Source organism: Cervus canadensis, chromosome 6 (genome assembly GCF_019320065.1).
Source record: "Cervus canadensis isolate Bull #8, Minnesota chromosome 6, ASM1932006v1, whole genome shotgun sequence".
Lineage (NCBI taxonomy): Eukaryota > Metazoa > Chordata > Mammalia > Artiodactyla > Cervidae > Cervus > Cervus canadensis.
This window is the reverse complement of record NC_057391.1, coordinates 46,981,245-46,998,596: the sequence shown is the minus strand read 5'-3', so window position 1 is coordinate 46,998,596 and position 17,352 is coordinate 46,981,245. Positions and strand designations below refer to the sequence as shown.

The 17,352-nt window shown below is 37.3% G+C and overlaps 2 protein-coding genes across 4 annotated transcripts in view; both read right to left on the bottom strand.

The window, feature by feature from the left end:
- Nucleotides 1-9,243: 9,243 nt before the first annotated feature.
- GTF2A2 (general transcription factor IIA subunit 2) lies at nt 9,244-16,293 on the bottom strand. The gene is made up of 4 exons (XM_043471806.1): nt 16,170-16,293; nt 15,450-15,554; nt 11,957-12,083; nt 9,244-9,536 (listed from the first exon to the last, which is right to left on the bottom strand). The coding sequence occupies exons 1-4, from the start codon at nt 16,239-16,241 to the stop codon at nt 9,511-9,513; spliced, it is 330 nt and encodes a 109-aa protein (XP_043327741.1). The 5' UTR covers nt 16,242-16,293; the 3' UTR covers nt 9,244-9,510.
- Nucleotides 16,223-17,352, bottom strand: part of BNIP2 (BCL2 interacting protein 2) — a 45,475-nt gene continuing 44,345 nt past the window's right edge. For all 3 annotated transcript variants that reach the window (XM_043471800.1, XM_043471804.1, XM_043471802.1), the window contains one exon: nt 16,223-16,290. The gene's annotated coding sequence lies outside the window, so the exon portion shown is untranslated. The remainder of the gene's footprint in view (nt 16,291-17,352) is intronic.

Below are 17,352 nucleotides of genomic sequence, written 5' to 3'. Positions count from 1 at the left end.
AAATATATTTTTATTTTTTAAAATAATTTTATACATTTACTTATGACCATGCTGTGTCTTTGTTGCTGTGAGGGCTTTTCTCTAGTTGTGACAAGCAGCGGCTACTCTCTACTTGCGATGTATGGGCTTCTCATTGCAGTGGCTTCTCGTTGTGGAGCACATGCTCTAGGGCTTATAGGCATTACTGGTTGTGGCACATGGGCTTAGTAGCTCTGAGGCACAGGGGATCTTCCTGGACAAGGGATTGAACCCATGTCTCCTGCATTGGCAGGCAGATTCTTTATCACTGAGCCACTGGGGAAGCCCCTAAATATATTTTTCAATTAACTTATTCTTCAGTATGTAAATCTCAACTGAGATAAGTAATAAACATTTAAAAAACTCAACATATTGTATTATACCTAACATAGTAACAGTAATTCTTTGATACCAAATGTTTTTAAATTTTGCCCAGTGTCTTAATTACGTTGTTCAGTGGCTTATTTGAATTAAGACACATTGGGTTGATAAATCTTGTAAATCTCTTTTTAGATTCCTTTCTCCGTCTTTTTTGTTTTGGCAGTTTGTTAAACAAGTTTTTTGTTTTTTTTCCCTGAATGGTCACCATGTTTTGGATTCTGCTGATAGGATGCCAGAAATAGTATTTAACACATTTAATATGTTCTTGTCCCCAATATTTCTTATGAACTGGTACTTAGATTTAGAAGCTTAAAAGGATTCAGGTTTGAAGTTTTGTCAAAGAAATTCATTTTGGTATCTTGTATTTCCTATTCCATCACAGCAGGAGGTACATGTCTGTTTGGCCTTTTTCTTTTTTTTTTTATGTCGGGATTGAACTATGGGGTTTGGAAGTTGTCAGGTGGATTATACATTTCCTATAAACTTTTCACTTAATCATTTAAGCAGCCTTTGAAGATCATTGTTTAGTCCTATTATTTTATAACAAATTACAAAATGGTGGTATCCTAATTCTATAAATCCTTCATTTAAAATTTAATGTGAAGCAAAACTTCCTTATGAACTGTATTGCTACTCTGAAGAACAATTATTTCCCTTTGCCAGTTTGCAGAATAATGAATTGGTTACCTAATGAAAATGAATCTACATGTATTTATTTATAACTCCAGAAATGTTAAAAAAACATAATTCATATGCTGTGATTCACTGCACTTATCTTAATGATGCTCCATCTTTGGCTAGTGTATTTTCCTATGGCTGAAGGACCAAAGTACCACAAACATAGTGGCTTAAAACAACAGAAATTCACCTGTTTCACAGGTCTGGATGTCAGAAGTCTAAAACCAGTCTCACTGGGTCAGGACAGCGTGTTGGCGTGGCCATGCTCCCTCTGGAGGCTTTCGGGGAGAACCTGCTCCTGTGTCTTCCAGCTTCTGTGGCTGCCAGCATTCCTTGGCTTGTAGCTGCATTGCTCCAGTCTCCCTCCATGGTCATATTGCTTTCTTTTCTCCTGTATGCCAAGTCTCCTCCTGCATCCCTCTTATAGATACATGTGACTGCACTTAGGACCCATCCTGATTATCTTACACTTTCCCGCATTCCAAGATCCTTAATAACATTTGCAAAACTTTTGCCACATAAGGAAACATTTACACATTCCAGGGATCAGGACTTGGTATCTCTGAGAGTCATTATTCAGCAAAGAACCTTTTCAAGTTGGCTATTTCCTTGGGATATGATTCCAGTAATTTTTGATAACTTCCTCATTTTCTGTTATAAAAAGCCTTTCTAAGATTGTTTTCTATCCTTTACCTTTAGTTAGCTATTCTCATAAAACTTTTCTGGTTTTTAAATATGAATAGTATTTTTAAACCACAATTTTGGCATTAGAGATGCTCTTTGTAAATGGGTTGTCACTGAAACAAAGGATCCAGGAATCAAGAGGGTGAGTATGGCTCTTAGCAAAGTTACATTCAATAACCCATTGAAAAGAATTTTTGCTTCCTGTACCTGCAACTTTGGGCTCTGCTTTTTGGGCCCCAAGGGAGGAATTCTTCCACCAGGAAACCAACAATGTTCCCACTGAACTGGAAATTGAGATTCCCCCTTGAGTATTTAAGGTTCTTATGCCCCTGGACCAATGGGAAAACAACGGTGTTACTATATTGACTGCGGTGAAAGGCGAGTCACTTGACTATGTCTGTCTCTCTGCAACTCCGTGGACTGTAGCCCGCCAGGTTCCTCTGTCCATGGAATTCTCCAGGCAATACTGGAGTGGGTAGCCATTTCTTCTCCAGGGCATCTTCCCAACTCCAGGGGTCGAATCTGGGTCTCCTGCACTGCAGGTGGACTCTTTAATGTTGGAGCCACCAGGAAGCCCATTGACTGGGGTGGTTGATCCCAATTATCAAGGGACATATCGCTGCTGCTAAACACTGTGGTGCTGGAGAAGACTCTCGAGAGTCCCTCGGACTGCAAGGAGACTCAACCAGTCCATCCTAAAGGAGATCAGTCCTGAATAGTCACTGGAAGGACTGATGCTGAAGCTGAAATTCCAATACTTTGGCCACCTGATGCGAAGAGTTGACTCATTGGAAAAGACCCTGATGCTGGGAAAGATTGAGGGCGGGAGGAGAAGGGGACGACAGAGGATGAGACGGTTGGATGGCATCACCGACTCAATGGACACGGGTTTGGGTGGACTCTGGGAGTTGGTGATGGACAGGGAGGCCTGGTGTGCTGCGGTTCATGGGGTCGCAAAGAATCAGACCTGACTGAGCAACTGAACTGAAATACTGTAACTCACTGGAGTGCCTTAGTGCCCCTATATTCAGTTGTATAAGTTAAAGGAAGACTGTAGCAATTCACTAAATGTAAATTCACTAAGAACTTAAATACTTCAGCAATGAAGTTTAGGATCTCCTACAGAACCCCAGTCAGCTAAGGTGCTGACTGGAGGCAACTGGAAAATGGTATGGGCTGTGTCAAAAAGATCAGCCTGGTGGCTAATTTATAAAAACGAGGGCTATGCCATTCATGTTTGTTCGTTCTATGGTGTGTGTATAAACTACATGTCTGATTCCTTTTTAAAATGCTGCAATTTTCAATCACCACAGCTTTCCTAAACTCTGTGTCTTCACAGCTCAGCAGGGTTGCCAGGCTCTGTTTGGGTTCCCCTTCTCCCTGTGTCTTTAGTCTGGATATTGCTCCATGTAGACAGCTGGACGACTACGGACCTCATCCTTACCCCCGCCTGATTCTCGGGGATTACAGCCTTGTGTCCTGCCTGTGGTCTACTGTCTGAAGAACACAGTTTCATACATTTTGTGTACTTTTCCAGTTGTTTACAGAAGGAAGTTAAGTCCTGTCCTTGTTATTCTGGCATGACTTGAAGTCTCTGAAGATGGCAACTTAAAAAAAAATTGACATTGACAGGTAACGTTTTATTAATCTTAGATGCACAAAGTGATTTTATATATGTGTATATTGCAAAATGATTACCATGATGTTAATATCCATCAAGACAGAAAATTTTTTTTTCTTGTGATGAGACTTAAAAGTTAGATCTACTTTCAGTTCAGTTTAGTTGCTCAGTTGTGTCCAACTCTTTGCGATGCCATGGACTACAGCACGCCAGGCCTCCCTGTCCATCACCAACTCCTGGAGCCTACTCACACTCATGTCCATTGAGTTGGTGATGCCATCCATCCTCTGTTGTCCCCTTCTCCTGCCCTCAATCTTTCCCAGCATCAGGGCCTTTTCCAATGAGTCAGTTCTTTGCATCAGGTGGCCAAAGTATTGGAGTTTCAGCTTCAGCATCAGTCCTTCCAATGAATACCCAAGACTGATCTCCTTTAGGATGGACTGGTTGGATCTTCTTTCAGTCCAAGGGACTCTCAAGAGTCTTCTCCAACACCATGGTTCAAAAGCATCAATTTTTTGGCACTCAGCTTTCTTTATAGTCCAACTCTCACATCCATACATGACTACTGGAAAAACCATAGCTGTGACTAGATGGACCTTTGTTGGCAAAGTAATGTCCCTGCTTTTTAATATGCTGTCTAGGATGGTCAGAGATTTTCTTCCAAGGAGCAAGCGTCTTTTAATTTCATGGCTGCAGTCACCATCTACAGTGATTTTGGAGCCCGAAAAAATCAAGTCTGTCACTGTTCCCATTGTTTCCCCATATATTTGCCATGAAGTGATGGGACCAAATGCCATGATCTTAGTTTTCTGAATGCTGAGTTTTAAGTCAACTTTTTCACTCTCTTCTTTCACTTTCATCAAGAGGCTCTTTAGTTGTTCCTCACTTTCTGCCATAAGGGTGGTGTCATCTGCATATCTGAGGTTATTGATGTTTCTTCAAGCAATCTTGATTCCAGCTTGTGCTTCATCTAGTCCAGCATTTCTCATGATGTACTCTGCATATAAATTAAATAAGCAGGGTGACAACATACAGCCTTGACGTACACCTTTCCCTATTTGGAACCAGTCTGTTGTTCCGTGTCTAGTTCTAACTGGTGCTTCCTGATCTGCACACAGATTTCTCAGGAGGCAGGTAAGGTGGTCTGGTATTCCCATCTCTCTCAGAATTTTCCAGTTTGTTATGATTCCCACACTCAAAGGCTCTGGCGTAGTCAACAAAGCAGATGTTTTTTTTGAACTCTTGCTTTTTCAATGAACCAGTGGATGCTGGCAATTTGATCTCTGGTTCCTCTGCCTTTTCTAAATCTAGCTTGAACATCTGGAAGTTCATGGTTCACATACTGCTGAAGCCTGGCTTGGAGATCTACTTTTAGCAACTTTTAAACACCCAGTTGACCCTTGAACAATGAGGCCCAGGGTTGATGACCCTTTGCAGTTGGCCTGTATAACTTACAGCTGGCCTTCTGTATATGGTTTTCCTGAATCCGCAGTCCCACATCTGTGGACTCAACCTACTGTGCGTCGTGTAGCACTGTTGTGTGTGTTTGTGCTCAGTCGTGTCTGACTCTCTGCAACCTCATCGACTATAGTCTACCAGGCTCTTCTGTTCATGGGATTTGCCAGGCAAGAATAATGGAGTGGGTTATTTCCTTCTCCAGCATTGTGGTACTATTAAAAAAAAAAAAAAAATCCCTGTATAAGTGGACTTGCACAGTTCATACTGGTGTGAATGATAGTACTTTTAAAAAAAAAATTGAATTTCTTTACAATGTTGCTTTGGTTTCTGCTGTACAATATGAGTCAGCTGTAAGTTTACACATCCCTCTTCCCTCTTGAGCTCCCTCTCACTCTCCCCATCCCACCCCACCCCTCTAGGTCATCACAAAGGCCTAGGCTGAGGCTCCCTGCAATACAGCAGCTTCCCATTAGCTGTTTAAACACATGATGTGGATACATTTCAGCGCTCCTCTCATTAGCTTCACTCTCTCCTTCACTTGTTACCTACAGTCGCTGTGCTGTACATATGTCCTCTGGACTTGTTTATATTGCTGCAGGTTTGTCTCTTATGACACCTCCACTCATTTTGCTCATGCAGGTCACCACCTGCTTCTGGCAATAAATGTTCTCTGTAGCTATGAGTTCAGTTTATTTTAGATTCTACATATAAGTGAGTTTATATAGTCTTTCTCTTAACTTTTTTCACTTAGGATAATGCCCTCAGGATCCATGTTGTGGCAAATAACAAGATTTCCTTTTTTAAAAAATGGCTGAAAAATAATCTGTTTATTGTGGGCCACAGATTACACTGTATGCATTCATCCACCCATGGTCACTTATTTTCACATCTTGACTATTGCAAATAGTGCTGCTTTAAACATGGGTGCAGGTTATCTTTTTAAGATAAAAGATTTCATTTACTTCACATAAATATTCAGAAGTGGAATTGCCACATCAAATTCTAAGGTTTTAAATTTCTGAGGAATCTCCAAAGTCTTCAATAGCTGTTGCACCAATTTACATTCCTGCCAACAAGGCATGATGGTTCCCTTTTCTCTCATCTTTGTTTGCCTGTCTTTTTGATAGCAGTATTCTAATAGGTGTGAGGCGATATCTTACTGTGGTTCTGTGTTGCAATTCCCTGGTTAATGATGGGGATCTTTTTGTGTACTTGTTGGTGTTACTTATGTCTTCTTTGGGAAAATGTCTATTCAGATCTTCTACTTTTAGCTATTGAGTTGTCTGAATTGTTCTTTTTTGGATATAAATCCATCAGATATGTAATTTGCAAATGTTGTCTTCCATTCTTTAGGCTGCCTGTTCATTTTATTGATGGTTTCCCTTGCTGTACAGAGAAGCTTTTTAGTTTGATGTAGTTCCACTTAGTTTTGCTTTTGCTGCCTTTGCCTTTGGTATCAAATACAAAAAAAACACACAATCCCCGCCGAGACAGAGGTCAGGAAGCTTTCCGTTTTCTTTTAGGCCAATGACTTCTGGTCTTAGGTTCTTCAGTGCTTTCTGAATTAATTTTTTGGTGTGTAGTGTAACATAGTGGTCCAGTTTTGTTCTTTTGTATGTGGATGCCCAGTTTTCCCAATGTCACTTATGGACAAGACTGTCCTTGTCCCACTGAATTTTCTTGCCTCCTTTGTCATAAATTGACCATTTATGTGTGGGTTTATTTCTGGGCTCTCTTTTCTGTTCCACTGATCTATGTGTTTGTTTTTATGCCAATGTACTACAGTGTTTTGATTACTATAGATTCATAATATAGTCAGAAAGCAGAAAGTGTGATGATTTCAGGGTCGTTCTTGCTTTAGCTATTGAAGGTGTTTTGTTCACTTTGGGGAACAGAATGAGTAAAAACAGAGGAAGAAAGGATTAGAGAATAAGACAGTTGGAATATTCGAGAGAGAATACTGTTGACGGTTTTCTTGCACAAGGCTCTCTTGAACTAATCCTGCTAAATCCTTTGCTGCATGCTTAAGACAAGGTAAATGCCTTGCCTCGAACCTTGTGCACATTTTTCTACCTGTGTACTAGAAAAATAAGATTCTATCGTTACTACAACATATAAAAAATGGTTGAATTTTCACCAATTTAGAGGGCATTTTTAGAATGGATTGACAAAATGAAGGTTGCAAATTCTTATTTTAGTTCTAATAGAGCAATAGACTTTTCTCCTTGCACATTAAGAGGCAAGTAAGCTTATTATCACTAGAGCCTGTGGGAGAGCACAAAGTGGTATACGCTCTGGCCGTGTCTCTCCTGTAATCTCTAGTAAAGTCTGAGTACTACCAGGGTGGGAAGATTGGAACACCTATGTCACTATGCAAATGTTAGCCATGTGATGTGTATGCAAATAATTAGAACTGAGAGGGACTGTCGGGCTGTGACTTCTGCAGTCGTGCCCAGGGGAAAAACAGGTGTGTGTATGGTGGCTGAGCTAAATACAAGAACTGGTTTCAACCTGTGGAATGTTGGTATAATCCCTACGGACTACACCTGGGGCATTACAGGTATATCTTAAACACTTGGCACTCCGTACCAGTTACCTGGGTGAATATGAGTGAGTACTGAAACCCATGCAAATCCTTCCTGTCCTTTGCTGTGTTTTCTCATGACTTCTTTGTTAAGAACTCATAAGGAAAGAGATCAATATGGGTTACACTCAATACAAGTGGGTTTAAGTTCTGAAGGATGGGTAGGATTTTGATTCTGAAAGGTAAGTCATGAGAAATGAAGGAAACTGCATAACCAAAGACAGAAATCTTTTTTTGTGTCTTTCTCAAATTAACTGAGCAGACTATGCGATAGCTGGTACGGAGGATTAGGAAGAGAACACTGGAATAGATTATGTAGAATGGGCTGCAAGAATGAAAGTTAACTTCTAATGTTAACAAACGCTGACACACTGAGGTAACACTAGGGGCACCCAGTCCTTCCTACCATTACTAGGTTACAGTAGTCAACCATTTCCTACAAGAAACTCAAGACCTAGGCCAACGTGCTTCTGTATCTTTTGCAAACACAATCTAGTGACATCATTTACAGGATTTAAAATTCCCAAAAGTATACACCTCCAGTCATAGACTTCTTTCTGTAAGATCTCCAGGACTGTTCATTACATGAAAGTTTAAACCATTATTCCTTAGGAAACAAATTTCCAAAACCATTGTTAAGGCTACTATCAACATTACTTGTCTTGTAACCAATTACTTGTAACCATTATGTTGAACCTTCAAAATAAACAGGTATTGATCTTGACTAACTGCAGTTAAGACAAATCCTAATTACATAAAGCCTTTGGTAAATCTGTAAAAGGGGAACAAAGTTCTTCCAGGGTAGTTGTGAGGATTATCTAGAGGAAAAACACATACAGCACTTAGCGTTTACCATAATGAAGTTAGTGATGTTGGCCCTTCTCTTACACAGATCAGACTTGAGCACTGATTAGTTAAAAAATGATGACACCTCTAATAACATGCTTTCTCAACAACAAAAGCTGAGGGATTGTGTGCAATATAAAGATCTTTTAAATATTTTAACAGGTTTATGATGGAGAGTGAAAAGACGTCACGCTGAAAAGGGTTGAATTGGGGGGGACCACAGGATGGGGCTGTAAAAGCCTGCTTCTACTAAATGATAAACACTCTGCGAGACATTTTAGAAATGCCACATTCTTCATCATGTATTCCTAGACTGACAAAACTTTTCCTTCAGGTACACAAAGATATGGCAGACAGTTAATAGGACTTTTTACTGAAAGTCTAGTAACTGGTAAGATGTAGCACACTCTAGAAATGAAACTTGACTGTTACGGCCAATTTATTTATATGTCATGTGAAGACTATTTTATATTGTTGCAAATAGGTTTTTTGGTTTTATTTTAGCTATGAAGGTCACTCAGTCATGTCCAATTCTTTGCAACCCAGGAATTCTCCAGGCCAGAATACTGGAGTGGGTAGCCTTTCCCTTCTCCAGGGGATCTTCCCAAACCCAGGTCTCCTGCATTGCAGGTGGATTCTTCACCAGCTGAGCTACAAGGGAAGCCCTTATTTTAGCTATATAAGCTGTCTAAAGATAGTCTAATTTTTTCCTAGTTGAGTTTTTCACACCAGTGATTACCCTTGTTTTTGCACTTTGAAAAAAAGATTTTTATAAGGAGAGTTCCAGTCTGGAATTTTGGTTTTGCCCTGCTAATGCTTTCATCAGTTAAACTTGCAACTGATAACTAACTTGACTCTACTGAAATGAACGCATGTTCTACTTTCCTCTGCAAGGAACATGGTACTCTTTCAAAATGCTTAACCTAGTATCTTCATATTGTGAGTTTAGTAGCTCTAGCAGTTATTACTCACATTGAGTTTTAAAATGAATTTATTAAGGAATGGTCCTAGGAAGGCAACAATGTTTGATTTGTCATAAAAAAAAAGTTCTGTTTTTTCATGCTGTATACTAAAGAGGGTACAGAGTTATGAGCTTCTTTCTATTGGAATTCTCTATAGCTCAGAGTAGTCATTTCTGCAATGCTAGAATAAATTAAAAAAAAAGTCTCTTCTATGCTTCTCTTCAAAAAGCGATGAACATTAACAGGATGGCATTAAAAAAGCCATTTCTTTTTTCTATTCATTCTGTAGTACTGGAGCCAGTATCTAGGAAATAGAGGAGAAAAAGAGTGAATTCAAGAAGCAACTTAAATATTTCGAGAAAATCTTTCAAAAGTAAAACAGGAACTAACAGTGGTGAAGAAGGGGAGACAAAAAGCTGACCACAGTAGTATCTTCTGTACTTAAATGTTGTTTTACCTTAATGGGAAAGTCAACCTTTAGCCTCTATATTTATGTTAAGAAAAATCATGTTATATTACATTCGGTTTATATACTTTTTTTCAGGTTCTCTACTTTCCCAAAATTTAAAACCACAAAGGACAATAATGTATAATCAGAAGAAATTTGTATTTAATTCCTGGTGAGAAAAAAAAAAACCCAAATTCTAGCCACTATCACTTTTTCTCTGCTTCTCTGTTAGGAACTGAACTGTATTTCAGAAAGCTGACCTGTAGAAAAAATGGTTTTATTTCACAGTAGCACTGCATTTATCTGGTTAGGAATAGATAACTGCCACAGCCATTTATATTTTAATGACTTTTTTTCTGCTGACACAGAGGAACATGGAACACAATCTAAACTTTTCTTGAATACTCAATTTTTTTCTTTGAAGAGCAATCACTTATACTGTGCTGTAAGTGAAGCAAGCTCCTCAGAAGCCACTGAAGGAGGTAAGGCTGATTTGTACTTTATATCCACTAAAGTTTGAGAAAACAAGATACATCTTTTATCTTTAAGAAACAAGAGAAATATACTTTAAGGACCACTTGTAAGTAAAATACATATGCTTACATGGACTCCTTGATATTAAGTTTGCTCAGGGGCCTTCACTGACTTTTTGGCTATTAAATATGTTTCAAATAATTGAAACTGACACTCTGCTAGTCTATATCTATGCTGTCCAATATGGTAGTCACTGGCTAGGCATATGTGGTTAAAGGTTAACTAATAAAAAGGAGACCATTAAAATATCTCAGCTACCCTAATCCTTTTCAAGTGCTTACTATCAGATGTAGCTACAGGAGAGTACAGACAGAAAATTTCCATCAGGATACTACTGATCCATATAATTAACTCATTTTGGTAGAGGTCTAGAAATTACACAGTAGTGCTCAAATTCTATAGTAAAAGTTTGAAAACTTAAGGGTTGTAAGGATGCTATTAGCCTAAATTATAAGAAAGACCTGGAAAAAAAAATACATTAGCTGACGTACAGAAATGTTATCACTTGTGATCCAGGAGCTATTTTTAAACACTTTTGTTATTGCTGTTATAACAAGGACCAAAGTATATGATAACTATATCATCCTAAAAGTCATCCTAAAGTTCTTAGAATGATTATTCCTAGTTAACCTTCTGAAACGTACAAGCCACTATAACATTGCTCATTTTAGAGAGACTGACATCTGAAAATGACAATTTCTTTAAAAACAGAGAAAGGTATAATTTCAGGCAGCTATCAAAAATCAGGTTTAAGAGAACAACAGTTAATGAGTTGTGTGAAAAACAATGTATTCACAAATGAGTATTACTATAAAGATACATATAAGTGAAGGCTAGACGATAATATACTCAAGTGATACGTTGATACGTTATCTCCAGATGATGTTACAAATGATGTCTTTTCTTCTGTGTGGTTTTCTGTCTTTATATCTTTTCAGTGATTAGAGCAGTTTCTTTCAAATGCAAATTATAACAATAAAGACCTATAACCCAAGAAATGTAGTGTTTTGCTTTCCACACTTGTCTTTCTGTTGCTTTTCACAACACCCCTTCTTGGAATGTGACAGTCTTCTCTACTGAATTTCAGGAATAATTGCTTTAAATACAAACTGTTCAGAATATAAAGTAAAAGTAAGTATATTTAAAATACAATTTTTATATTTATTTTATTTTTGCTAATTGAATTTAATCATGGGACAGAAAGCAGAGAAAAACAGTTTCTAAAACATTAAAGGTGTGAACAAGTTCCTAGGTCTGCTGTGAAAATATCTGCGAGTAACAGATGAGAAGACTAGAGGTGTACCTTTATGACTGACGGGGCTCTTATAATTATTTAAAAGATTTTAAATAATCACTTTAAAATGTATAGCTATCCAACAACACAGAAACCATAGGATAAATTATTGAAATTAAACGCTTCCTTAAAGAAAAAGAAAAAGCTTGAGAAATACTTCAAACCTGTAACAAATAGGGAAGAAAAGCTTACTAATTTGATCCCCTTTCCCCCAACACAAATTCAACCTGTGCAAGTAGTCTATGTGTCATATGAAATGTTTATAGCTAAAGTTAGTAAGAGGACTATTTGAGATCCAGAATTTAGAATCTGAGAAAGAAGCCAGGTCTCTAGTTGGGAGCAGATCATTAGCCAACTTCCCCCCTTACTTTCAGATGACTGTCTAAAGACACATGACAACAAGATTTCAAGTAGCTTTGCTTTCATAGTAATTAGGGTAGACACTTACTTTTACCATCACAGGCTACAATTTTCACTTTATCCACTTTAATAAGTTCTGTCACCTCTCTGAATTCAACATCATTCAATACAAAAGTCCACACGTTATCGCAGAATCTGTATGTATTTAGAGAGCCCTTTAAAACAAAACATTGAGGCAAACCATGAAAAGTCATTTTTCCCCCCTCACATTTTTCTCCAGACAACTTAAGAAATCCTAGCTACAAGTACATAATTCTCAAAATAGGATGAGAATTAAAGAAAATAAAGCAAACAAGCTAAGTGTTAAAATACCATACTATTACTTAAAAAAAAAAATCCTAGATAAAGATGCCAAGTTAAGAGTTTATTTTAGTTAACAGACTATTTCCAGCACTGGAAGAGCCTGCAAATTACTCACCTGAAATCTGAAGAAAAGCTGAAGGGAAATTTGAATTTGTATTTCTACTGCCCTCATGTGGTGAAATTATGAAAATGCATTTGAATTTTTATGAAAATACTTTTAAAAAGCAACTTATTTTATTGTGTATATTAATTCTCCAAATTTGTACAAATCCATGGAATTCCTAGAAACATTACTATATTAGCCATTAAGATGATAACATTATTGTCCTGTGTAACTGACATTCTTCTAACTAATTTCTTTTAGGAAAAATGTGTGTCTGAACATTAAAAGGGTCTTTTGGAAGAGTGTAATGAAGGTGCAAGGATGAATGCCAGCAGAATATAATCAAAACCTGAGCGACATACACACACACATGGATTCACAAAATACTGAAATTTAGTATTTGGTAAGATAAGTTATATGCCTACAACCTTCAAACCAGAAAAAACAGTGTTATCTATAATACCAAAATGTGAGTTCTCATTTACTTAATGTCTCATAACTTAATGTCTTACAAAGTTAGGATGACTAGGGAAACTATAATGGTTATGACTTAATTTACTAAATTCATTAAATAATAGGAATAATTACCATCCTAAGTGCTAAGGATACAATGGTAAGCAATACGCATATGATCCCTGCCACCAAAGAGGTTTAGCTGAGCAGGGAAGATCATTAAAACAAGTAAATACATAGTGTGAAGTGCTATGTGAGCCTGAGTTACTTGGAGTCTAGCAGGGGCACCTATGGGTGTAGAAGACAGGACAGAGAATGCTTGCGTTCCAAAGACTAAGGAGTCAAGGGAAAGAAAGGTGGGATAGCAGAAATGAAGACAAATACTTGGAATGGGGTAATAAGTTCCAGAAACCAGAATATGACAAGAGGTCCTAAGTAAAAGAGATCATGAACCTTGGGAAAGCTTTCATATCCTGAGGGTATTAGGAGGTCAATGAGGGATTTCAAGCAGAGCAGTAATGTACCAAAATTGCATTTTTGGTGATGGCATGAAGACCAGACTAGAGGGGAGTCTGACTGGAGGAAGGAGAGCCCCTAAGACGCTGATACTTTAGCTGGCTGTGTCAAATAGGTGAAAGAAGCTGGGCAATAGCAGGAGCAAAGGGTCCTGAGAAGTGGAGAGGTTTTAGAAAGCAGATCTGTCAAAACTTGACAACCAACTGGATATGGCTGGATAGTGAAGAGAGAAGTCTTTGTTATTCCCAAGTTTCTGGCTCGTGTAACAACGCATTCATAGAAAAAGCTGGTTTGAGAGGAAAGTTAAATTTGAGTTTGAGCTACAACTTACTGTGCATCCAGTGAACAGCTGGACTGTAAAAGCAAGCATGGGAGAATATCAGCTTTAAAGTCAAAGACTGGATGAGATCATGAAAGGAGCATATGTGAAGCCCTAGATAACCCCTTAGGAAAACCAACAATTAAGTAATACAGACAGTAGGAAAATTACACAGCAGCCTGAGAGAGGGGTCAGAGGATAGAAGGAAAGCTATGGTTTTCAAGAAATTAATCAACAGTATTACTGATTGTACATTGGATTTATCAATAACTTGGCAAGAGAAGTTTCAGTAGAGGTGTGGGATTAATGCATTGAAAATCACTCAGCACATATTGTTAAGTAAAAAGACAGAGTTGTAAGTGTAAAAAAATTTTTTTTTAAATTAGATCTGTTCTTTTGACTATAGTTTGAAGCTTTTGGAAGGCTGAAAAACCAAATGCCAACTTCAGTGTTCATTTCTGGCATCCCTGAGTGTGTGTATAATCCATGATCCTATGAACATGTAGGTTACTGTCATATCCAGTCGGTGGTAGCTGTGTCAATAATGTGAACTAGGTAGGTCACTGTCATTTACAATTAGCATGTGAACATTGAAATATGCTGAAATTCAATACTTTCTATTCAAAATACTCCTTGTATATGATAATATGCAGTTACACTGTATCTTTAATATACATTTTTCCCACATTTTTTTTACCTGTATCTATAACTAACACTTTTTAAATCCTTTAAACAGATTCATACTAGAAATCTACAATAAGTAGGTGATCACTCAGACCTTATGAACCCTATGAGTCTGTAAACAAATTCTCTACATGGGCTAAAGTTTATGTACCAACATGGCTCAATTTAAAGGATCAAGTTTTGAAATAAAAAACTAGGCAGATGTGTATGCATGACCGTACAAAAAAAGCGCTAACTTTGCCAGAATTACTACTGTTCAAGAATCTAATGATGAAATTTTATAAAGACATATTTTACTCTAGATAATTATTAGGCATGGGAAACTGGTGTGACTTGTTTACAAATATAAAATACATGCAGATTTTATCCCTTCACGTAACTAAGTCAAATGTGGCGCTGTTTGTCTTCTTTTGCCCTCTATACCCAATATCCAGAACAATGCCTTGTACTGACAGGCATTGAAATGTTTGCTGAATAAATGGCATTTTGTCTTTTGTGTTTTTCATCACCAGCTAAAACCAAAAACCCCAAACACTGACATTCTCTTAAACGCAAATTAACATCTATGTTCTTTTTATATGATGATTTTCATATCTTTTAATCTGAATTTACTATCAAATTAAGATTTTGTTCGGCTTGGGCTTACTGTTCAAAGTACAAATGATTCCTATGAGACCTAGCTACCAGAAGAGATCATTATCTGCCAGCAGGTCTGCCAGTAAGCCATGCTATCTAAGAGTAGGTGGGACACAACATGAAATTTCTAGAAATTACATTATATTTCCCTGGCCAGAGTTTAAAAATCATAACTGATCCTTAGAGATTACTCTCACTTACCTTCAATCCTGAAGATACTGTTTCAGATGTTTGAAATCTCAGTAACTCTTCAGGGAAGGTAGCCAAACATACATAGGCTGATTTATGAAATAATGGAATAAAAATCCAAAAACAACTGTGTCTCACATTAAGTGGATGAACTGGTAGATATATCATTTAAATATAAAACAGGATTCAATTGTTCTAAAACAAGTTTTAAAGTTTGATTAAGTCATCTCTTTTTATGATTAATAAATACGGAGGTACTGTAAAATCACTATTGTAACAACCATGGTGCAGCTTCTAGATTTAAGAATATATCCTTACCCTGAAGTTGACTCGGTTCCTGACCCTCTGTGCCAATGCTGCATTTATAGCCTTATCAAACTGAAGTAGAACTTGAAGGGCAAGTTGGGGGGTAATCTGTTGAGACTGAGAAAAAATAAAGGTCATGAATCCTGTTTGGGAAGAACATTAAAGACAAAAATAAAAATACATGAGTTATCATCTAAAATTTAACTAAGGTTAATCAGAGCCTCTAAACTTGAATTCCTTGTTCTTTTTTCTGTGATAACAGGCAATTAATAAGCAAAACCTGACAGTATTTTCTTACACCATCTTGAAACAAACATAGTTTTGAAAAGAAAACATGCAGTGATGTTACAACATGAGGACAAAACTTTTGTCTGTCACTCCTTCACAGTGTCTGGAAAGAAGTTTTCACTGATAAATTGAAGGAACCACGTCTTGAGAGAAAACTTGGGATCAGTAATATGTTAAAAAAAAAATCTAATAAACTTCATCAAAGTTCAAGATATATGAAAATAAATGGAAATACACAATATGTACTTGGATGAGACGTTTATGTAAAAAACGTTAATTTTCCTAAAATTAAAAATATGAATTCAAAAATTCTAATTTACATCTCAAGACTTGCATTAACTTGTCTAAAGTTAAAGCTGCACACAATATGCTATTTTCATAATTATGAGAACAAGAATTACTATACATCCATCTAAATAAAAATGTTGATTTTTAGTTTCTCACCTGTATAAGCTCATCGAGGCTCTCCTGAAGACTGTTTCCCAATGTGGTATTTCTATACAACTGATATGCCATGGCTTAGGAGGGAGAAATTCTTTTTTTAATTCAGGCTTGCATTGATGTCCTAAAAATTTAATATGAAAGTATTAAAAAAACATTATAAAATATGTAATACAGTCTACTTCATATATTCAAATATACACTATTAGTGGGCTTCCCTGATGGCTCAGTGGGTAAAGAATCCGCCTGCAATGGAGGAGACACAGGCGACATGGGTCCGATCCCTGGGTCGGGAAGATCCCCTGGAGGAGGAAAATCGCAACCTATTCCAGTATTCTTGCCTGAAAAATCCCACTGACAGAGGAACCTGGTGGATTACAGTCCAAAGGATCACAAAGAATTGGACATGACTGAATGACTCAGCACATACTACATATACTATATAATAACTTAGGAATTACAAGGAATGGTTAAAAATGATTTTTCTGTTTTTCTATTATTTCAACATAGGCATTTGCACTCCTTTATACAAAGTGTGTGTGTGTGTATATATATAAATGTACACCTTTATCATTTCTTTCAAACATCTACCTTTTGATCTACTCTGGACTTTACCATGTACCATTTTTTCCCACTTACTGCCAAGGCAGTGATTCAATCTCCAGCTCACATTTGTGTGCCTTCCCCTTCATTTTCCTATTCTCTTAAAACACAGTATTTATAGTGCTTACCAAGAAGACAGCACTGTGACAGGTATCATGGGAGAGAAAGATAAAGATATACTCTGATTTTAGATAATTTATAGTTTTGGGAAGGTAAACATACAAAGACATACAAAAGAAATTTAACAGAGAATAAGAACTGTGACAGATTACACAGAAGCTGATTGAATGAGTTGGCTCACAAAACCTTCCTGATTTCTTCAAGCTAGACTTTAGCCAAGCAAAGGAGGAAAGTCACCTCAGGCTGAAAAAACAGGAGGAGTAAAGCCACGAAAGGATGAAATCATACAGTCTATAGAGAGAACTGCAAATTAATCCATATTAGGGTATAGGTATATGAATAGGAAGTGGTAGGACATGAGGCTGAAAAAGATGACATGGATGGATTTGTCAGGAAAGGTGCCAGAGTTTTACAGTGAAGGTAAGGGGAGCCCCTAAAGCTTTCTAGGCAGGAAAGGTCAGAC